This window comes from Saimiri boliviensis, chromosome 15, assembly GCF_048565385.1.
Source record: "Saimiri boliviensis isolate mSaiBol1 chromosome 15, mSaiBol1.pri, whole genome shotgun sequence".
Taxonomy (NCBI): domain Eukaryota; kingdom Metazoa; phylum Chordata; class Mammalia; order Primates; family Cebidae; genus Saimiri; species Saimiri boliviensis.
The window spans coordinates 18,822,645-18,846,477 of NC_133463.1; the positions used below are offsets into that span (position 1 = coordinate 18,822,645).

Genomic DNA, 23,833 nt, shown 5'->3' on the forward strand with positions numbered 1-23,833 from the left:
CACACTGGAGAGTGGAAAACTCCAGACTAAGAGGCTGGCTCTTCGATACAAACAACTTGGAACCCCAATTGATAGCCTTTTCAATGATGCTGTGTGGGAAACAAGTTAGTATTATTACCTAACAGAAAGTTTACAGTTTGCATCACTTTTCTAACAATGCCTGAAATTTGTAAATTAATTAGACTCAGAATCCACTCTTGTTTTGTTACAAACATTAAATTATATCCTATCATTAGGAGAGATACTTCTAGCCCAACCTTCAACATTCATGATTAAAGAAAAGTCTAATTCACTCTCTAATGAAGGATGCCTTGCACAGAGTAAACTGGGGGAAAGTGCATGTGATGCTTTCCTAAAGCATTCATTTCTAGAGATTCCAATCTTTCCCACTGATCCTTTATCTAAAGTACTCTTCCCCTAGGTTTTCTGCTATTTTCCTATCTTATGCACTAAGAGCTCTGTGACATTATCAGCTATTGCAAAGGAAACTTTGAGCAAAGTAAACGGAGAAGTCTTTTTATCTTTAAAAGGTTATTTGGCTAAGCAGGTTTAATATTTTTCCTACATAAGAATGTAGTATATTTTATGGGATATGTAGTTTACTAATATATTTTATTCAAATAATCTACAACCACCTTTACTTCTTTAAACTTCCTTCTGAAAGACTTCAACAATAATTCACATTCTATTTTAGGTCTTCTTCTCTATATGGACTTCCATGGAGTTAAGCTAATGGTCTTTTGACTATTTTTGAATACCACAATCTGGTTGGGATCATTTGCATATGAGATATTTTTAGAGAATAGTTTGAACCATAAATTTTAAAACTCCAGTTCTATTAAGCTGAAATTTTGATAACTCAAAATGAAGGAAATGTGAATGCCTGAAAACACCTCCAAAATAGTAAAATAACAGATAAGCCAATCTGCTATTTAAAGGAGGTAACAACTACATTCAATATACCAAGTTCAATACTAGTAATAAAAGCCAACATGTAACAAATACTTTCTATGTGCCAGACATGGTGCATACATTATCATATTTAATCCTTTACAATAGGATGAGGAAGATAATGTAATTTTCCTTCAGTTTACAGATGAGAAAAATGAAGTCAGTGTAGTAGTTTGCTAGGGCTGCCCTAGCAGCCTAAATATGTTGGTCAGTGTAGTAGTTTGCTAGGGCTGCCCTAACCACACACTGGGTGGCTTAAACAATAGAAATTAGGCAGGGTGAAGTGGCTCACTCCTGTAATCCCAGCACTTTAGGAGGCTGATGTGGGCAGATCACTTGAGGTCAGAAGTTCGAGGCCAGCCTGATAAACATGATGAAACCCCATCTCTCCTAAAAATACAAAAATCAGTTGGGCATGGTGGCATGCCCCTGTAATCCCAGCTACTCGGAGGGCTAAGACAGGAGAATCACTTGAACCTGGGAGGCAGAGGTTGCAGTGAGCCAAAATCACGCCATTACACTTCAGCCTGGGTGACAGAATGAGACTCAGTCTCAAAATGAAGGAAGAAAGGAAAGAAGGGAGGAAGGGAGGGAGGAGGGTACTTTCTTATAATACTTTCTTATAACATAAATGTACTTTCTTATATTCTAGAGTCTAGAAATCCAAAATCAAGCTGTCAGCAGGGTTCGTTCCTTACAAGGCCCATGAAGGAAGGATCTGCTCCTGGCCTCATTCCTTGGCTTACAAATGGCTGTCTTCTCCATGCCTTCGCATCATCTTCCTTCTATAAGTGTGCATGTTCAAAGTTCCTCTTCTTTTTTTAATTTTGTTTGGGTTTTTTAAATTACTATTATTATCATTTTAGAGACAGAGTCTTGCTCCATTGCCCAGGCTGGAGTGTAATAGCAAATGTCAAAAATGTTGCATAAAATAGGACAAACATAATTTTGAATTTATAGTTGAGCTTTCGTGAAAGGAAACGATAGTTTCAGCGACCAAAAGCAAAGAAAGAACTAAAAACTGGAGTGGATGTTACAGCAGTCCTGGGAGGGTGGAACGGATGGATGCTGGTCTCTAACACCTAGGGATTTGGATTTTACTGCTCAAGGGAAAAGACCTCAGGCTACATGAGGTGGGAAATTAGAAACAAGATCCCCAAATAAACAAGGAATCATGAAGGGCCTAGATGAAAGAGTAAACAGGAAACTTAATCCAACCAGTAATGGAAGGAAATTATAATGAAGAAGCTTGAATGACATAACCTGGATCAGGTGTGGAAAAAAATATTTTACCTATTGATGAGATGATACCCCATTACTCTGATGTGATTATTATGCACTGTATGCCTGTAACAAAATATCTCACATAACCCATAAAAATTAATTTTAAAAATGTTTTAGCTCGATCTTGCTATGGGCTCCTTCTCATGTGGGTTTGGGGTTTATATATAACCCAAATGACCTAGAAGCTTCTATAATTTTTAAAAAAGGTTTCCAGCTAATGATGAGGCAAATTCAAAACTTCTCTGTGAGGACATGCCCTCAATCCAGATTACATAGGATTCCCACAGATAAAGCCTTGCCAAAAACAAATACATAATTCAAAATTACCAAACACATGGAAAATCAATCAACAGACACAACAAAAGCAATACTAGGTCCTCAGGATCTTTAGATAATAGAGCTAACAGATGGAAACCATAAAATAAATGTTCTAAGTAAAGACCTAAAAGACAAACTTTAAATATGACAAAAGCCCAAGATACTACTATATGAAAAGAACAGACTTGAAAACAAAACAATTAGAACTTTTACAAATCAAAAGTATAGTATGTTCATTAAAAGTTCAATATATTATTTCTTTATTTTAGAGGCAGGGTCGAACTCTGTCACCCAAGCTGGAGAATCACAGCTCACTGGGGACTTGAACTCCTGGGCTCAAGCAATATTCCTACTTCAGACTCCTGAATAGCTGGGACTACAGGCACACGCCACCACACCTGGCTAATTTTTAGAAATTAAATTAAAACTTTTGCACCGACCTAATTTTGTTTTTTGCTTTGTTTTGTTTTTAAGAGATGAGTTCTCATTATGCTGCCTAGGCTGGTCTCAAACTCCTGGCCTCAAGCTATCCTCTCATCTCAGTCTCCCAAAGCACTGGGATTACAAGTGTGAGCCACTGCACCTGGCTCTCAATAAAAAATTTACAAAGCAGCTAATATAAATATGAAGGGAAAATTGGTGAACTGGGAAACTGACCAGAGGAAGTACACTGAAGATGGCACACAGAGACAAAGCAAAACAAAGGCCTAATATATTTATTTATATTCCAGCAAAAGAAAAAAGAAATGGCAGCAGAAATATTCAAAATGAGAAAAACTAATAACGTTAGCAAAAGACATAAACCCTCCAATTCAAAAAAGAGAAATCCTGAGTATGGTGGATACAAAGAAATCCACATTTAGAACTATTTTGGTAAAACCACAGAACCCAAAGACCTTGGATGAAGCCACAGAGAAAAGAGAAGTAGTACGTAGACAATGAGACAGAGTTTGGGGTGCAAAATATTTATTAGAGATCAACTCCCAGGAGAGAAAAAGGTGGAAGGAGGTCTAAGCAGAGAGAGAAATCACACTGTGATGTGGCCTGACAAGGCCTCAGCTAACCCAGCAGGGAGCTCAGAGGAAAGAATGACCTTTCAGAGTGTCCTGCACTGGGCTGAAGTGGCTGGCCAGGTCTGTCTATCCCTGCCATGCTCAATCACAGAAGGCAGGTATTCCATAGAACATGATTACAGGGGAAGCAGCTCTTTGCAGCTGAGACAGACCTCAAAAGAGATGATGGGTAGAGACTATGATGGTCGCAGTCCTCCCCATCTGGACAGGAAGTTCCTCCTGGAAGAGGGATCTGGGAAGCACATCTCTGCATCTAACACAGGAGTTATCTACATGGAATGACAATTCAACTGACAGATTTCTTAATAGCACCAATAGCAGCAAGAAAACAAAACAGAAGATAATGGGATAATATCCTCAAAGAACTGAAAAAAAAATAACTGGCAGCCTGGATTTCAAATCCAGACAACTTAACCATTCAACAGTGAGGGTGAAATAAAGCCATAGAAACAAAGACTAAAAGTGTTTACTACTAACTGACCCTGACCAACAAAACTACTGGAAGATGTATTTCAGAAAGAAGGAAAATGAACCCAAAAGGAAGGGCTGAAATGTAAGGACTGGTGAGCAAAGAAATATATAACCATATGGCCAAATTTCACTATGTAAAATAGTGTTTTTAAGATGATTAATCTGCAGTGCATAAATCAAGATGGAACTAAAACTCAGGAAAATAGTAGTGTGTATGAAAAAGAGTGCCATCAGAGTTAAGGCATTCAAAAATTCATAAATTTGATAGGAGGAGGGTAAAGTTGTTTAAATTTAAGTCAGTTATGCTGTTAACACCTGAAGGGTCACTTCAGAAGGATAAAAATAGATTGTTCAATTTCCAAACTCGTAGGAAGTTAAGGTTAAAATGTAAAAGAAAACTCAAGTGAGCTATTACAATGCAGGAGCAGATGAAAAATAGAAACAGAAAAGTCCAGGTAGATAGACAGCACAAAATAAGATAGAAATAAATTCAATACATCAGCAATTATAATAAATATAATCTAATTGTATTAATTAAAAGTCAGTGGCAGATTTGATATAAAAAAACAAATCAACAACAAAATTCAGATATATATTGCTTAAAGCGACATAGCTAAAGCAAAAGGATGCAAAGAGGTTGGAAATAAAAAATGAAAAAAGATACCAGGTACAAACTAACCAAGAACAATATAGCTATAGTGTCATTGAGAGCATTTTTAAGAATAAAGATGGTCGCCATATTATGATAAAAAGATAAAAGGAAGATTCAGCAATTCAAAATGCTCTGCTTTTACTATTAGAGCATTAAATATACAATGGAAATTTATAATCAAAGTAGATTTCAACATATCTTTCAAGTAACTGATACATCAAGCAAACACAAAATTAGTAAGAACATGGAAGATTTAAATAACAAAGTTAAGAAAATACCACTGTAGTTATGTCTTCACTGGTCTAAAACTTCCATGACTCCCTGTTCCCTATAGCATCAAGTTGAAATTCTTCTTGATCCTTAAGTTGCACCACAATTGGCATCATCCTGCCCATTTGCCAAGCTTATTCTTACCTGTCCCCAACACAAATCATCTATTCTGGGAAAACCAAATTGCTAATGAACCAGAGAGAAAAAGCTTTATGGTGTACTGCTTACATGCGTGGACTCTGAAATTGGACTGCAAAGGTTCAAATCCTGATTCTACCAACTATCAACTGCATAGTAACTTAGTAACTTAATCTTTATGACCCTCAGTCTTCTCATCTATAAGATGAGGATATTGATAATATCTACCTCTTAGGCCTATTGTGAGGACTTATAAAGATATCAGTGCCCCACATATTATACTTGCTATAAATATTGGCTACATGCCTTTATTCATATTCTTACCATCTATTGGAATGCTCCTTTCCTTCTCCTGTCTATTCAAAGTCAGGCTGAAAAGGCAACTCAAGATCCTCTTCTTTCATAAAGTCTTCATCAGTTACTCCCTCCAGCCTTCATTTATCTCCCTTTCCTGCAATATAGTAGTTCCTAACCTTGTGAAGGAAGGACATAGAGTCACAGATGCCTTTGAGAATCTGATGGGGAAAAAAATCTTCTATTCATAAAAATGCACATGCATGCATACGTTTGCATAAAACATCAAAGGATTCACGTTCCTCTGAAGCTCACCCATGGAACCCCAATTACGAACATCCGACTTCAAGTCTATGCTTCACTATCACCCACCCTGTTCTCCTGAGGCCATCTTAACAAAGGCACAAGCTGCTATATGGAGCTGGAAGAGGCATAAAGAGAAGGTAGTGAAGCTCACTTCATACAAAAGGAAACTCATAAAGAGGTAAAGTGACTGGCCAAAGCCATATACAACTATGGAGTGACAGAGATGGAGCCAGAGCTAGTCTCCTGACTACCCCTGTAGAGTTCTTTGCAAAAATGTGCTTGACGAACTAATCTCCAACTCACAGAACTCTAAAACTGAGAAACCATGTTAGCCCATTTTTCAGGTGGGGTGATGATCCCTTAGGGAATTTGTCCCCAGGTAATCAGGCCAAAAATCACCAAGACTCATACTCAGAATAATTACTAAACATACTAGTAATGTTTTGTTTTTGTTTTACTTTACCTTCCCTGTATTAAAATTTCCTCACTAACTTTCTCTGAAGCAACATCAAACTAGGAAGCACAAACCTGTCCCAATTTTATTATGTAGAGAAGTTAATTTTGAAGCTATCTTTAAAACTTTTTTGTAACCGTAACCATCAAAGGACATCATCAGTTCTAGACAGATCCAGAGCTAGAAAAGAGATCGTCAATCCAAAATCTTTCCATTCTCAGATTCAACTTTATAAAAATAAACATTTTATAAATATATCTTCTATCTTCTTGTCTATGACATTTTTCCAGAACAACTAACAACAATAAAATGGACTATATCCTGCCAGTTCTCTTTAATGGTAAGCAAGGAAAAAAGAAAAGAATCACAAGCTACAAAACACAATAATCTGCCTCCACATAATTAAAAACTAATTGACATTTGTACAGTCACAGTCTTCTTGTGCACACAGGAAGCTGTTTCACTAAGTGAAATCATACAATCAGCCTAGGAAATGAGATAAATGACTCAGAAAGAGGGGGAGGTTTGTAAAATGAGATATACTGGTCAAAAACTTTAAACAACAACTAGGAAAGAAAGCACTTTATAAGAAAACAACATTGGAGTGCCTGAAGGATGTAGCTTTGAAACAAAAGAAAAGGATCATAGAGATGAATTGTAAAGCCAACCTCTTCAAAACTCTTCATTTTTAAGATAAATAAGGGGACGCTTGAGACCTAAACTTTGTTTCCTTTGAAATTCAGAGGTTTTCCAGGGAAGAAAACCCAGATACACCGTAAGAAGTTAGCTTCCTCAACTAAAAATTCACAGTATTATGGATAATGCAGCAAGGGAAATAAATATTAGGAAATGCCAGGAACATTATTTATGCATTCTAAATAGTAAGTCCTATTTAGGCCTGGGGAAAAATCACCTACACTACAAGCAACTGGATCTTCTAGATCCCCAAGCAGCCTGGAGAGCTGACAAGACTGTGGTGCATTCTCAGAGACTGACAAGTACACAGTGACACCTACTTGCCACTAAGAGGTTCTTTCCTTTGTTGTCTTCCTTTGGCAAGTAAAAACAGTTCGAAAAAGAAAAGTACAGGCTACGGAACGGACCACATATGTGGTCAGAGTTGATTTTTCTATCCACGGTTTTCACTTTTCATAGATGTGTTCTAAAAAATAGTAAGTTAATAATGTTTAGAAATAATTCATGGTTAAGAAGAGCCAGAAAGTCATGTTTATTAGGCATAGTCACAACTTCATAACTTCCCTGTGTATTCTTAATATTGCTCTAGTGGAAAGTTTAAAAGAAAAATTTGATTGGCAGTTACTTCATTTAGAAAGGACTGATATTTCATACATGGTCTATGACTACAAAGGCAAATTGAAGGCTGCATGGCAACAAGGTTGCTTTCCTTAGGAGAAAGGTATTCTGGACTCAGTTGCCTCATCTGGAGTAAATCTACTCTAAAGCAATTTACAAAAACTGTTCAGGTATTGCTGATTAATAAAAACCCAAAAGGATTTTTTACTCATTATAACTTTAATGTCAAATTAAAATGTAATTAAAATGATAGATTAATAAGCAGATCTAAATTTTCTGTTATTAATTTGAGTGCAAATATCCCTAAAATTCTGGAAATTCAGCTTTCCATTTTATATCAGTCTTTCATCCCCATAGTTGAACTCCTTATAGAAGTAAAATCTAAGACTAATATCAATCTCATTCTCTTAGGATATGATGATGTTTTATGAATAAAAACTATCAGCTAGTGGTGCTTATTTATCTTACAGATGGTAGGAAGACTATGGCAAATGCAAAAAACTGCGTCTAACAATTTTTGGAAAATAAAAACCATGTGTCTTTTATAGCATTGGAGCTCAGAAAATAATGCTCCAAAGTAAGGTGCTTTGGCATGCTGACTACTTTGAGCTAAAGGATAATGGAAGAGCCCTAGAAACAAAGTCTCTGTCTGGTCTTCTCCTGCTTTCCTGCTTCCCAGTCCCCCTTCTCCCCTAAGGCTGGCCACAGAAATCAGAATTCCTCTTCCCCACAGTGGGTCATAGAAATTAAACATATTTCTCTCAACTTCCATTGCCTTTCTGCATAAGAGCGGGCCATAAAGAAATTATCTGGTCTACCTTGTCTGATAGTAAATTATAAAACCCTTATTCCAGAAGCAGCCCTGTTCTATACCTAGGAGGAAGGAATGCCACACAGAGAAGCCAAGAAGAATCCAAAGAGACAGGCTTTGCTGTGTTGTTCCCCTTCAACCTATTACATTAGATTACTTCCTTTTTGTCTAATCCCATTTTTACATGGTTGTCTACTCTTGATTTAATCTAAGCATAAAAATGGAGTTTTCCCTTGGGTCTTTGGGTCTTCATTGTGAAGGCTTCCATGTCACACAAAACTTCAACTAAATAAATTTGCCTTGCTTTTCTCATTCACCTGTCTTTCCTTATAGGAGTGTCATCCATGACACTAGCCCTTCCCTTTTTTTGTGAGACGGAGTTGCTCTGTCACCCAGGCTGGAATGCCTGGCTCACTGCAACCTCCAACCTCCCAGGTTCAAGTGATTCTCCTGCCTCAGCCTCCTGAGTAGCTGGGATTACAGGCACCTGCCACCACCCCTGGCTAATTTTTGTGTTTTTAATAGACACAGGGTTTCGCCATGTTGGCTAGGCTGGTCTCAAACTCCTGACCTCAGGCGATCTGCCGACATCGGCCTCCCAAAGTGCTGAGATCATAGGCATGAGCCACTACACCCAACAGCCATGACCCTTAAAGAAGGCTTTAACCTTCTTGTATCACAGCATTTTCACCCTACAACAGAGAGCAAAACAACTTAAATCAGTTCCAAAAGTCTACCATCATTTTTACTATCCTAAAATTCAAAGTTCTTTGTAGGCGAACGTACAGTGTTTGATCATTTTTCTATCTGCTTCTACATTAACCATACAAAATGCTATATCTTCTTTGTTCCTCTTTAAAATAAAGTAATAAACTTTTAGTATAGATTTCTCACTACAACTGAAATATATAAACACAAGTTTTGTCTATGATTAAGAAATTTTCAAAGTTAAATTTTTCCTTTAAGTACTTCCAAATTAAAAGTACAAATCGTAAAAATGAGCCATGAGGAAATAATGTAAGCATTTTAAGGCCCTTTTCTCCTATTCTATCAAATTACTGGTACATTGAATTTAATAGACAAAAATACTTTTATAAAGTATGTTCACAGCAGAATTAAAGAATGGTTGAATCATCCTGAACAATTTCTGCTACCAAAAAGAGGCAACTGAAAAAGAGACATTGAGAAAGTAAATCTAAGTTAGTGTGGCATCAAAGAATGAAAAAGAAATTTCTTATAAAAATGTTTTACTGACCAAAGTAGTTATGTTTTGAGGGAACATGAAAGGTATGCTTTCATGGCTTTAACCTTCTTGTTCCTGTTTCGGGAAAAACTCTCCCTCCAGGTTCACTTTACAATAGTTGCTACAAAAATATAATTGCTGCTTTCTCTGCCCTGCACCTCACCTCACTTTCGACTTTCTTGAGGAATGTTCTAAGGCTCCAGAGAGAGCTAAAATAGAAAATAAGAGGGGGAAAGAAATATTTGGAAAACAAGCATAAGGAGGACTATCATGACATGTGATTAAAACATATCATGCATACCTCCATAAAACATAAGGAGGACTATCATGACATGTGATTTCTTGGGGCCAGATCATGAACATCCAAGACCAAGAATAATCATTATTTCATTAAGGAGAAAGGAGAGTTTTTGAGAAGAGTGATTTGGCCAGATCCACCAAAGGTAAAGCTTCAGGACTGCCCTGAAAAGAGCATGGAAGCAGGAAATGCTGGGATGCTCCTATGATGGTTCTCAGGATATCAGTCAGGGCAGCAAACAGGCAGTGATCAAGCTGGGTGATTTAAGAAAGATAAACAAAGAATACTTGCAGAGATGTGGGCAGTTTAAGGAAAACTGACAAAGAATGGTAGTGCTACCATAATCACTCCTAGACCTGCAGCAACCAAGGGAGCAGCTTAGAGGAGCAGCAGGAGGATGGTTGCATGGACAGGACTACCCCATGTGAACTGTGGCCTTTTGAAGGACTTTTGATGACAATCTGCATACATGCCCTCACTCTGTTCATACCTTCTGATCTTTCTGTCACTGCCTCTGCAGGCCAAACCCAGCTGGAAACCAGGGACAGAGTGGATGGAGAAAGGATGTGGAGAAGCAGATGACTATTTCCAGTCTAGGAAAACAGTGGTAAGGTAATGGCAATGAGAATGGAAAAGGTACAATACAGAGACAAACCAAACAGGACTTTTACATTGATTGGATTTGGGGATAGGAAGAGAAAAGTCAAGGATGACTTCATAGTTTCAAGCCCAAGCTCTAGACTAGAATGATGACAACATCAACCGAGTTGGTTTTTTACTAATTCTCAATGCCAGTACAGTGCCTCAGGCATCAAAGGCCTTCTATAAACATTTACTGGGAGAAAAAGAGGGGCTGGATGGATGGATGATGGAAGGAGAAGCAAATTTAGAAGAAGATGATGTGTTATGTAGTTTTAGCCATACTGAGTTTAGAATGTGGTGAAAAAGCCCAGGAGGTAGTTGGAGATTTAATCCTAGAGCTCTAAGAAAAAGAAAAGAAAAGAAAAGATCTACCTATAAGAACCAGCTGCACAGAAATGGTAGCTGACACCAAGCAAGTGGATGACATGCCATAGAGAGCATATAGAGGGGAAAAGTGGGATCTGATGACCAAACTTAGGATCCCTCTGTATTCATGGGATATAAGGAGGAAGGGAAACCAACAAAGGAAAAAGACAACATATATCGCCATTTGCTGTACTATTAGTGCATATTCACATATATTTAAGCATCTCTGGTGGACCTTCTTTTTTTAATGAAGGGGACTTTACTTCTTTATTTCAGAATCAGGGTCTCACTCTGTTGCCCAGGCTGGAGTGCAGTGGCACCATCACAGCTCAGTGCAACTTCAAACTCCTGGGCTCAAGGGAGCCTTCCTCAGCCTCCTGAGTAGCTGGAACTACAAACGCATGCCACCACAGCCAGCTAATTTTTTTATTTTTTGTAGAGACAGGGTCTCGCCATCTTGCTCACGCTGGTCTTGAATTCCTGGTCTCAAGGGATCCTCCCGCCTTGGCCTCCCAATGTGCTGAGATTACAGGTGTGAGCCACCATGCCTAGACAGGGCCATCTTTTTCTGGAAACTGTATAGTCTTGCCTAAAATAAGAATGATACAAATGCAACCTGGAGACCACAACTTATCCACTTACCTCGGTAAGATTTTTTGTTAAGCCCCAGATCTCAGTCTTACTGCTTTTGCTCACCTTGAATCTAACGCAATATTAACACCCTTTAATTAGAGAACCCTATACTGTTCACTCTTTCAAACAATCATGTATTTAATACCTAATATGTGTCCAGTACTATGTGGAAGTAAAAGTCAGTCTCTAGTCTTCAAGGAAATTAAAATCCATTCATACTATTTTTTAAAAAAATGAATATGGCTGGGCATGGTGGTTCATGCCTTAATCCTAGCACTTTGGAAGGCCAAGGCAGGTGGATCACTTGAGCTCAGGAGTTTGAGACCAGCCTGGGTCACATGGCAAAATCCTGGCTCTACAAAAAATATACACATACACACAAACAACCAGGTGTAGTGGCAAGTGCCTGTAGTCCCAGCTACCTAGGGGGGCTGAGGCAGAAGGATTGCTTGAGTCCAGGAGGTTGAGGCTGCAGTGAGCTGAGATTGTGCCACTGGACTCCAGCCTGGGTGACAAAGTAAGACCCTGTCTAAAAAAAAAAAAAAAACTACTGAACATAAAACAGAGTTTAATTAAGAGCTGACATGTATGATCCAGATCATACCATTTAACACTTGTCAACATCTGCTCTTTTTTGCTCTTTTTTTCCTAATTCAGAAGATTGACAGAGAAGCTAACTCCTACATATTTGTACCTCCTATTAAAGTTCCAATGACATTATACTATATAGTAAATTTGTTTTTACTTTTCTTCCCCAGTACTCCATAAGGTCTCAGTTATCTTTGTACCTAGTGTCTGGCACATAGTAACAACTCAATTAAATGTTTGTCAAGCAAATGAATGAATGAATGAATGAGAAACCAAGCCAAGCCCAGAACAGTTGTGTCAATACATTCAACTCTCTCCTATGGCAAATCCCAAAAGTTTAAGGCTCAAAGCAGTTAGCTAATATGGCCTTTAACCTAGCCTTGGCCACATGAGATGAATGATGTTAAAGCCTTGATGCTGAATGTTAAAGCAGGTTCGGGGGGAAAAAAAAACTCAGCAAATTCTAAAATGCTTTTAGATAAGAAAAAGTCTAGTACAATGCTGAAACTAAACTGAGTCTATCTACTCATTGCTAGTAAGTTAATTTCATTGGTTAATTCTCCAGCTTAACCCCCTCTAGGATAAACCTGGCTCCCAGTGAAAGGGAGATAAATCCTGTAAACCACACAATCAACAGTGCCTCTGATACTCAAGTGCACATCCTAGTCACCTACAGATCTTATTAAAGGTTCTGATAAATTACATCTAGAGTGAGACCTGAGATTTTGTATTTCCAACAAGCTCCCAGGAGATACTATGTTGCTGGTACGCAGACCACACTTACATCAAGAGCTCAGATGACATTGCAGCAAATACGTCTACAGACTTAAAGCCAGAGTTAAGCTATATTTGTTTTTGCATTTCCTATCTATACAACCTTAGATAAGTCATTTCGCTTCTCTGAGCCCTCCTTGTTTCATCTGTGAAAATAATATAGTTAATACAATAATTAATAACATAGTTAATACTAATAGCTAACACATATTGAGTTCTTACTATGTAGCAGGAACTGATGCTTCATGTTTGTCAACTTATAAATAGGGCTTAGGTCAAACATCCTCTCCAAGTAATGGTGAACTGATACCTGATTGTAGGCCGTTTGACTCAAGAACCACTGTGTAACACCATGCAGCACTGCCTCTTCATTTAGCTCCCAGACCCTATGAAAATGAAATAATAATCGCTATTTAGCTAACTTGTATTGAGTACTCATATGCTCCAGGCCCTAATTTAACCTTCCCTTGGAGGATATTAACTCCTTTATCTTATAACCGCCCTAGGAAGTATTATTATCCCCATCTCACAGGCCTAAAAATAGGTTTCAACAAATAAAATCGCTGAAGGACCAACAGCTGCACAGTCAGGACTGGAACCCAGGCAGTGTTAACTGCAGAGCCTGGCCGAGAGGATGTGACCCCGGAGCTCCAAGTCAGTTAGTTCGCTAGGGTCGGTGCACACCTGCGTCACTAGGGGCGGCTGCATTGCCAGCGCCACTCCCAAAACAAACCGAATCTTCTACAATTAGCTCTGTATCTATGAGATGTTACCTTCTTCGGGCCACAGCTAGGAACCCTGAAAGCAGATTATGACTCCGGTGAAACAACTTGGCCCTAAGAAGGGTGACTGACTAAACATCTTCACAAATGATTACACTGAAACTGCAACAGTCACTCGATTGGAAACCCACACCACAGGCAGCCCCAGGAATTTGTACCAGTCCCGGTCCTGGACGGCGCTCCCGGACCAACCCTCCAGACCGCCCCTCTGGATTGCTCCACAAGACTGTCCCCGGACTGCCATCCTAAGACCGCCCCCTGAACTGCCACCCAAGGACCGCCCTCTCTAGACCGCCCCCGAGACTATCCCCGGACCGCCCCCTAGGCCTCTCCGCGACGTGTGTCTGGACCGCCCCCCCCAGACCGCGCCTCGCCCCGCTGCGTCCTGGGAGTCGCAGTCCCAATCCTACTCTGGAACTTGTAGTGCCGGCTGCTCGCGCCAGCTCCGCCTCCATCCGGCGCCAGTCAAAAGGTCCCACTTCTAATCCCATCATCCATAACGCCCTCTGCCGGCTTTGTCTCTGGTCGCCCGGGTTGCGAGCCAGTTCCGGGCGCTCCGGAAGCGAACCTTTCTCTTCCGGTTTGGGCATCCCGGCAGCCGCACGTGGTTGTGTGGCTGGAGTTTGGGCTGCCACTGTAGGAAAAGTAACTTCAGCTGCAGCCCCCAAAGCTAGTGAGCCGAGTTGGAGCCATGGAGGGCCAGAGCGTGGAGGAGCTGCTGGCAAAAGCGGAGCAGGACGAGGCAGAGAAGTTGCACCGCATCACGGTGCTCAAGGAGCTGGAGCTGGAGTTTGACCTGGGCAACCTGCTGGCTTCGGACCGGAACCCCCCGACAGGGCTGCGGTGCGCCGGACCCACGCCGGAGGCCGAGCTGCGGGCCCTGGCGCGGGACAACACGCAGCTGCTCATCAACCAGCTATGGCAGCTGCCCACGGAGCGCGTGGAAGAGGCAATAGTGGCGCGGCTGCCCGAGCCTACCACACGCCTGCCTCGAGAGAAGCCTCTGCCCCGGCCGCGGCCACTTACACGCTGGCAGCAGTTCGCGCGCCTCAAGGGCATCCGTTCCAAGAAGAAAACCAACCTGGTGTGGGACGAGGTAAGCGGCCAGTGGCGGCGGCGCTGGGGCTACCAGCGCGCCCGGGACGACACCAAGGAATGGCTGATTGAGGTGCCCGGCAATGCTGACCCCTTGGAGGACCAGTTCGCCAAGCGGATTCAGGCCAAGAAGGAGCGAGTGGCCAAGAACGAGCTGAACCGGCTGCGTAACTTGGCCCGCGCGCACAAGATGCAGCTGCCCAGCGCAGCCGGCTTGCACCCTACCGGACACCAGAGTAAGGAGGAGCTGGGCCGCGCCATGCAGGTGGCCAAGGTCTCCACAGCCTCTGTGGGACGCTTCCAGGAACGTCTCCCCAAGGAGAAGGCGCCCCGGGGCTCCGGCAAGAAGAGGAAGTTTCAATCCCTTTTCGGGGACTTTGCAGCAGAGAAAAAGAACCAGTTGGAGCTGCTTCGTATCATGAACAGCAAGAAGCCTCAGCTGGATGTGACGAGGGCCACCAATAAGCAGATGAGGGAGGAGGATCAGGAGGAGGCTGCCAAGAGGAGGAAAATGAGCCAGAAGGGCAAGAGAAAGGGAGGCCGGCAGGGGCTTGGGGGCAAGAGGAAAGGGGGCCCGCCAAGCCAGGGAGGGAAGAGGAAAGGGGGCTTGGGAGGCAAGATGAATACCCGGCCGCCTGGCTTTGGTGGCAAGAGAAAAGGAGGACAGCGTCCAGGAGGAAAGAGGAGGAAGTAATAGTTTCTCGCCGTCGCATCTGTCTGTAAACCAAGAACTATAAATACTCAATGTTAAGTTCTAGGTACTTGTACAGGGACTCAGAAGGACCTGGCCGCTGCCTTCATTGAGCTTGAAGGGACAGGACTGCCCTCCCCTCAAGAGAGTACGTAAGTGTTGGACTGCACAAATTCATGTTTTTCCCACAACCGAAACTTTGGCTGGAGATGAAGAAGTTAGGTGAGGATTTTAAGAATTAAGGAAATAATTTGGTGGAAACCGGGAAAGAGTTCTGTTCTTAAACAGCCTTTTTTCTTCTTTTTAACTTTGGGAATAGGGTGGGAGGAAGTTGGTCATAATTCACAGACTTAGATTGGGGTATATGTTTCTGCATTATTTTTACAACATGCTTGTACATCAGAGCAGGGAAAGGAAATAAAACAGTTTCAGAATTGAATAGGCAATTGAATGTTCAAAATGTTAAGTAATAAAGATGTCTTGTCTATTGTTGCTTTTAACTTTCTGACTACTGGATAGCAATTGTATGTGAAGCCAGTTACCTGGATACCTGGTACATATTATTTTTTGTGTACTTTCTTAAAAACACAAAGCAGCCCGGGCGCAGTGGCTCACGCCTGTAGTCCCAACACTGGGATGCCGAGGTGGGCTGAGGTCAGGAGTTTGAGACCAGCCTGGCCAACACAGTGAAACCTCATCTCTACTGAAAATTTAAAAATTAGCCGGATGTGGTGGCTGATGCCTGTAGTCCCAGCTACTCGGGAGGCTGAGGCAGGAGACGTGTTTGAACCTGGGAGGCAGAGGTTGCAGTGAGCCCAGATCATGCCATTGCATTGCACTCCAGCCTGGACAACAGGGACACCCCATCTCAAATCGAAAAACAAAACACAAAGTAGTTAAATTATGATGGATTCAATGAGACCACTTTTACACGTATACTTCTTTTGGTATCAGATACAATATTGAAAGTAGTAAAACCCATGTCTGTTTTTTAAAAATATTTTATGCCTTTCAACACTGAACAGATGGACTTCCTGTAAATGATCAATTTGGGATTCATTGACTAATGGTAATAATCCTCATTAATTCAGAAAACACTTAAGTCTTTCTCTCCATTTATATCCCTCGTTGTTTGTTTGCTTTTAAGCTTCACATCAAGTATAGTTTTGTTTAGGAAAAAAAGAAATAGACCCATAAGATCCTTAATTAGGATATTACTATCTTTTTTATTTTTTTAAGTTCCAGGGTACACATGCAGGATGTGCACGTTTGTTACCTAGGTAAACGTGTGCCATGTTGGCTTGCTGCATCTGTCAATCCATCACCTGAGTATTAAGGCCACCGTTCCCTTCTATCCCACTCCCCTAGGCCCCAGTGTGTGTTGTTTCCCTCCCTGTGTCCATGTGTTCTCATAGAACATTATTATCTTTCAATTCATTTGTCAAGTTGGCCTGAGCTGGTTGATTAGGAGGTGAAATATTTACATAGCTGTCCTTGGTCTTCTTTCTGTCCATCAGTTTCTTCCAGTTTGATCTCAGTAAATTTATTTCTGTAAAACTTAATATCTCCTGAAAAGATTCAGATTTCATAATAACAGATTACTAAAAATGCAAATTAGTTGTTACTGTCTTCGGATACTTTATGATAAAGTTGAGCTTTGTCGTTAATCAGCTTTTCCGCTGGGACATGACAGGGCAATGCCAAGCCCTCCCAGAGCATAGTCTAATCATGGCAAGTTTTAACTACTAATGAAACCATTTTGCTTTCATCAAAAACAAAACCATTCACAGCGCCTTTAACAAAGACCCTCGGCTCTGCGAGGTTCTTGTTTACTGTGAAATGATTTAAAGGCAGGGTCTTGATCACTTAAAGTACTCTCAGAAGACAAAGTAACATTTTAAAGGATTCACAATGGAAAAAGGATATCCCTGTTCCTCTCCCTTTCCCCAAGTCCTGAACATGTGAAAAGCAGAGGGTAAGTAAGGAGATTTAAGGCAGGACCTTACGGAGCAGTTACCTTCTAAGGCAGTATGGTGCAGGTGCCGCTGGGGCAGCTGGGGTTCTGGTTCTGACTCTGGGAAAATGGCTCTGAGCCCTACTGGGCTGGAGCTTTAACTGCTGACCCCGTGGAGCGGGTGGGCAGGCGCGGCAGAGGGACAGGAGGCTGGCCGGCAGCTGGGATTGGCCTGCGGAGGGGGCGGTGTAAGGACCTGGGGAGGGAGAAGGACACCACGCGCCATGGCCGCAGCCGCCCAGACCCGGGTAGTGCATTTGCTGAGGCAACTGCAGCGTGCAGCGTGAGTGCGGGGCTGGTGGGCGGGCAGGGGACCGCAGGATGCTGCAGTGCCCACGCAGCCCCCTGGGTGTGACCCCCTCGGGGCCCTGCGCAGTCTTCGCTTACTTTCAAGAACTGTGGGAAAGGGATACTGCCCTGCGCTCCCACCGTGCGCTGCGCTGGACTGCCAGATCACACTGTACGCAGTGCGTCCTCGCAGGGCACAGTGAGGCAGCCTTTATCCGCTTATCTACCGAAGGAAACAGACCCAGAGAACCTGGTCCCACATCGTGGCAGGCAGTGGAGAGCTTGACACGGTGGCCAAGACAAATTCATGTATGCAGTTGACACATATTTATTGGACATATATTATGTGCCAAAAATTATTCTAGGTTCCGGGGATACAAAGATGAAAGGCTCTGGAGCAGTTTGAAGTCTAGCAGGGAATGGGATGAGGGGACAAGGGTAAAACCGGCCACAACAGACTGGGTGTAGAAGGGAAGGATGGGTGTGAGAAGTAGCAGAGTCACACTCGGCGTGTACGGGGAGTCAGGGTATTCAATGTTACGACACGCCTGCTCCTTGCAGAAATGTCAGGTATATCGTGGTCACCTGATAAATACATGCTGACTGCAAGTGCACAATTCTGCCTGGGAAACATGGAAAAGTTTGAGCTAACAGGTGGAGATCAGTAGGAGGAAAGGCAGGGCCTGGAGAGGAATAGGCAGAGAGAAGAGCAATGCCAGCGATGGAAGTGTAGTCCCAGGATCCAAAAGTCAACTCGACCTACCTTCATAGGAGGAGGTAAGGATGGAGAAGACAGCTGATAAAAGACTGTGAATAAGAAAATAGCTAACACCATGAGCCAGGCAGTATCCTACACACTTCAATTGGACTATCAGTATAATTGTAACTAATCCTTTCACTAACCCTATGACATAACGGTATTGTCATCCTCATAGATATGGAAATAAAGGCATGGAGAAGAATTTGACCAGTGTCCCACAGCTAAGCAAATGACAGTCATAATTTGAACCCAGATAGTCTGGCTTCATAGTCCTTGTTCTCAGGCCAGTGCTAAGGAATTTGAATTGTTTCCTGTAGACAATGGAAAGCCATTGAACAATATTTCTCACCATGAAACACTACTACTTTGAAATGCCCCATGACAAAAGAATTCCATGGCCATATAAGTTTGGGAAGCTCCTTACTGCTGTATTGCCCTCTCGGTGAATCAAAATGTACATTAAACACGAAGGACTCTGAGAAGCTACGGAAAAAACAAAGCTGTGTTCAAGGTTTGGTTCTAAACCTGTGTCATCATAGAACTCTTTGTCACACACCACCATTCATATCCCATGGAACCAGTGTGACAAAGAATATGCTTTTGGAATGATTGTATGAGAAGGGAGTGTGGTATGATCAGAACTGTGTTAGCACGTTGTGGTGGAAATGTGGAGTGAAGAGGGAGGACTAGAGGTCATTGTCCTGCTCTAGTCTAAAGGTAATGCCTTCAGGCACTGAGGCGGTTCTTTAGGTAGTTGGAAATGTTGAGAGGTTGGTTAGAATCCACAGAATTTCGTATCTGAAGAGTAAAGAATTGAGATTTCTGGCTTGGGCATCAGGTAAACAGTGGGCCCATTTACCAAGGCAGGGACTGTTGGAGGGTGTTAGGAGGAAGATGGCAACTTCAGTCTAGAGCATTTTGAGTTGGGCATGCTTCTGGTATATTCAGATATATACCAGAGACTCACAGTAGGTAATTGAATGTGTTGTTCTGGGGCTCAAGAGTGAGTTGAAAACACATCCATCTGTGTGTATGGAGGACAGCTGAAGCCTTAGCAAACTCTAACCTGGAAGGAAACAGCTGAGGGTGAATTCCTGGGGAGCAGCACAGCCACAGCAGGAGTAGCAGGATGGTGCTTTCTTCTGCACATGCTTATTTTTCTAAAAGGGTAAACATTTTTAAAACAGGGGATTTCTGATACAAATCTTGGAAAGTTGGAAAATGGCATCATTGGGCCCATGTTTCATCTGGGGAAAGTGGGCTAGGGCACGGGGTGACATGTGGCCACCTTTCTTGGACACAGCGTGCACTCTGGGTTTCTGCCCAACACATTCCATAGAGTAGCTGCTCTGACAACTGAATGGAGGGGAAAGAACCAGCACCAAAGGGGACAGAGGCCAGGCGTGGCCTGGCCAGAGAGGTGGGGGAAAGCCCTGGAGGGTGAGAGGCACATTCTCTCTCCAGATGTGCAGCCCTTAGCTGGGCATGGTGGCAGGCTCCCAGGGTCCCAGCTACTCAGGAGGCTGAGGCAGGAGAATCACTTGAACCTGGGAGGCGTAGTTTGCAGTGAGCAGAGATCAGGCCACTGCACTACAGCCTGGGCTACAGGGCAAGACTTCATCTCAAAAAAAAAAAAAAAAGTGCAGCCCTGCTTTGGCTGTGTTCTCCCTAGGGTACAGCAGGGAACAAAACCTAACCACACCATACATGGGGCACAGGGAACGGGGACAGATGACAAATTAGTAAAACTGAGTACATTAGCTATTGACATGTATCAAGAGAACATAAAGGGGTCTGGGGACATTGAAGGAGGGATGCAATTTTTGAGGTGTTCAGAGCAGCCCTCACTGTGTTAGTTTCCTACAGCTGTTGTAACAAATTACCATGAACCTGGTGGCTTAACTAACACATTTATCTTCTTAACATTTCCGGAGGTCAGAAGTCTGAAATTAGTTTTATAGGCTGAAACCAAGGTGTGAGCAGGGCCACAGTCCCTCTTGAGTGAGGCTCAGAGGTGCTGCAGAATCCACTTACTTGCTTTTTTTTTTTTTTTTTTTTTTTTTTTGAGACAGTCTTTCTTCGTCCCCAGGTGCCAGGCTGGAGTGCAGTGGCGCGATCTCGGCTCACTGCAACCTCTACCTCCTGGGTTCAAGCAGTTCTCCTGCCTCAGCCTCCCAAGTAGCTGGGACTACAGGTGCGCACCACCACGCCCAGCTAATTTTTGTATTTTTAGTAGAGGTGGGGTTTCACTATGTCGGCCAGGATGGTCTTGATCTCTTGACCTCGTGATCTGCCCGGCTCAGCCTCCCAAAGTACTGGGATTATAGGCGTGAGCCACCATGCCTGGCCCACTTACTTGCTTTTTTCCAGCTTCTAGAGCTGTGCCTTCCATTCCTTAGCTTGTGGCCCCTTCCTCCATCTTCACAACCGGCAACCATCTTGCTTCAGTGCTCACATTTCTGTTTTTTGGGTCAAATCTCCCCCTGCCTCCCTTTTATAAGGATATGCATGATTACGTTTAGGGCCCACACAGATAATCCAAGATAATCTCCCCATCTCAAATTTTTTTTTTTTTTTTTTTTTTGAAACAATCTTGCTATCACTCAGGCTGGAGTGCAGTGACATGATCATGGCTCACTACAATCTTGAATTTCCAGCCTCCTCAAAGATCCTCCCACTTTAACCTCCCAAGTATCTGGGACTACAGATGCACACCATCATACGCAGCTAATTTTATTTTTTGTAGAGCTGGAGTCTCACCATGTTACACAGGCTGTTCTTGAACTCCTGGCCTCAAGCAATCCTCCCACCTTGGCCTCCCAAAGTGCTAGGATTAGAGGTGTATGCCACCACACCTGGCAAGATTCTTTTTTTTTTTTTTTAATTTTTTGAGATGGAGTCTCACTGTGTCACCCAGGCTGGAGTACAGTGATGTGATCTCAGCTTACTACAACCTCCACCTCCCAGGTTCAAGCAATTCTGCCTCAGCCTCCGGAGTAGCTAGGATCACAGGTGCACACCACCACACCCGGCTAATTTTTGTATTTTTAGTAGAGACAGGTTTTCGCCATGTTGGCCAGGCTGGTCTTGAACTCCTGACCTTAGGTGGTTTGCCTGCCTCAGCCTTCCAAAGTGCTAGGATTGCAGGTGTAATCCTGCTAGGATTACAGGTGTAGCCACTGTGCCCAGCCAGGATTCTTAATCGTATCTGCAAAGTTCCTCTTACCATATAGGGTAACATTCAAAGATTCCCAGGATTAGAACTTCATCTTCAGGAGCCATTGCTCAGCTGAACACACTCACTGAGAAGGTAATGTTTGCAGAAAGACCAGTGCATGGAGAGAGCGAACCCTGTGGCTTTCAGGGAAGGAATGCAGAGGTGAAGCGCATACCTGGGTATGCAGCAGAGTGAATGAGGGGGAGATGGGAGTGTGGGGCCAAGGGTGACCCCAGGGTTTTCTGGACCGAACAACTGGAAGAATGAAATTGCCATTAGATGGAGATGGAGAAGGCTGTGGGAGGAGCAGGCTTGAGGGAACACCAGTCTTCAATAGGGAAAATGTTGACGTTTCATAGACATCCATGCAGAGATGCTGAGTGGGTGGATAAATCTGGAGTTCAGGAGAGATGCCCAAGCCAGAAAGATAAATGTGGAAGTCATCAGCATCAAAGGTATTAGAGACCAGGGGAGGTCACTGAGGGGTGGTGAATCTGCAGTTCGGGAGAAATGGAATCTGGAGTTCAGGAGAGATGGACTCTGGAGTTCACTGTGGGGGTGAATCTGGAGTTGAGGAGAGATGCCCAAGCCAGAAAGATAAATGTGGAAATCATCAGCATCAAAGGTATTTGAGACCAGAGGACTGAGGGTGGAAAGAAAAGAAAAAGGTCCAGAACTGACTCCTGGGCCCTCCAGGTTTGGAGTCAAGAGCTTGAAAAGAAATGAGGCCAAGAGCAGCCAGTGCCATGAGAAGAAACCCAAGTAGTGCCTGGAAGCCAGGGAAAAGCATGTTTCCAGGAAGGAAGAAGTGAACAGGAGGATGCCACTGACACATCGGGTACCGTGAGGACAGAGCTGAACTGAGCAGGGCATTTAGTCAGGTGGAGGGCATTAGTGAGCTGGGAGGCTGGTCAGTTGAGTCGGGGTAAAAGCTGATGACAGAAGGTTCCAGAGGGAATGAGAGAAGAGAAATTGTGAGAGTGGGTATAGCCTGCTGAAGAGAAGGAGAGAGGTAGGATTGGGAGAGGAGAGAGGAACAAGAGGTTTCTGGTTTTGTTACGTAAGATGGAGAAAATGTGCTCATGAATAAGCTAAAAAAAAAATGCTGATAGCTGATGGATAATGTCTAACAGGGAGGGGGATTTTGATGATTCTGGAAGAGAGAAGGGAGAGCTATCGGCAAAGTCCTTGAGAAGATGAGAGGGGCTGCGATTTAGGGAACAGGAGACGGACTGGCCTTTGCTAACAACATGGCTAAGAGGTTATCAGTGATATCAGGAGGAAGCCAGAATAATGGGGCCAGAGCCAGGGGGGCGGGTAGGTGAGGTCCTTGCTCTCCCCAAGCCTCACTCTGCTTCTCTGAAGGAATCCAAAGAAGCCCACCGGTGCCTTCAGGCCATTCTAAGAAGGCAGGAACCCACAGCCTGGTCCACCACTCCAGTTCAGGCCCTCTGTGTTGGCATGCCAGGAAAAAAAAAGAGAGGGTCGGAGAAATGAAACGTCTACATTAACTTATTTATTCATTTACTCACTCATTTAATCAGCACAAAAGGATTACTTGGTGCCTGGCACTTACCTAGTGCTAGCCACAGGGGATAAAGTTATGAGAAACAGTAGATCCTGCCTGGACATCACTAAATTCACAATCCACAGGCTGATGGAAGCAGGATAACAGCACCAGTGTGGTACACTGTAATGCAAAGGAAGCTCCAGAAAGCATGTGGCTCTGCAGCCTTGGGCCTCAGGGAAGGCCGCCCAGGGGAACTGACAGGAGAGAACAAAAGTTATCCAGAAGAAGAGGGAAGGGAACTATGTTGCAGGCAGAGGAAGTAACAAGGGCAGAATTCTGGAGGAGAGAGAGAGATTGTGGTTCATTTGAGGAAAAGAAGTTAATTTTTCCAGGAGCTCAAACCCAGAGATGGAGTGAGTTGAGTGAGGGACCAGGCAGGTGGAGGCAGGCCTGAACTTTATGTGAGAGCCTTGGGAAGCCACTGAAGCAGCTTTCAACCAGGGAGCGACATCACTGGAAATATGCCCTGACTACAGTGTGGGGAATAGAGGTGGCAGAGGTGGAGCCACGAGAAGCCAGTTGGGAATTTGGTAGTA

General features: G+C 43.1%; 3 protein-coding genes across 9 annotated transcripts in view; 2 read left to right on the plus strand and 1 right to left on the minus strand.

The window, feature by feature from the left end:
* CRH (corticotropin releasing hormone) overlaps positions 1-14,202 on the minus strand; it is a 242,547-nt gene extending 228,345 nt beyond the window's left edge. For 3 of the 4 annotated variants that reach the window (XM_074386713.1, XM_074386712.1, XM_074386710.1), the window contains exons 1-2: positions 14,073-14,202; positions 13,191-13,266 (exon numbers count right to left, since the gene is read on the minus strand). The gene's annotated coding sequence lies outside the window, so the exon portion shown is untranslated. Of the gene's footprint in view, positions 1-13,190; positions 13,267-13,653; positions 13,810-14,072 lie in introns of those variants that run through there. The other variant, XM_074386711.1, reaches the window with a different exon arrangement.
* A 26-nt stretch (positions 14,203-14,228) lies between these two features.
* RRS1 (ribosome biogenesis regulator 1 homolog) lies at positions 14,229-16,013 on the plus strand. Its single transcript, XM_010346067.3, has one exon. It carries the CDS (start codon positions 14,354-14,356, stop codon positions 15,449-15,451), a length of 1,098 nt encoding a protein of 365 aa, XP_010344369.2. The 5' UTR covers positions 14,229-14,353; the 3' UTR covers positions 15,452-16,013.
* A 1,611-nt stretch (positions 16,014-17,624) lies between these two features.
* The window catches only part of ADHFE1 (alcohol dehydrogenase iron containing 1), a 37,136-nt gene continuing 30,927 nt past the window's right edge, over positions 17,625-23,833 (plus strand). The window contains exon 1 of one of the 4 annotated variants that reach the window (XM_074386708.1): positions 17,625-17,745. In XM_074386708.1, the coding sequence (XP_074242809.1) occupies positions 17,687-17,745 (59 nt within the window). In that variant the 5' untranslated portion in view covers positions 17,625-17,686. The remainder of the gene's footprint in view (positions 17,746-23,833) is intronic. The other 3 variants (XM_010330720.3, XM_003942886.4, XM_003942887.4) reach the window with 3 other exon arrangements.

What these genes read in the sequence shown, in the direction of transcription:
- RRS1 (XM_010346067.3), top strand. Translation starts at nt 14,354, where the DNA reads ATGGAGGGCCAGAGCGTGGAGGAGCTGCTGGCAAAAGCGGAGCAGGAC.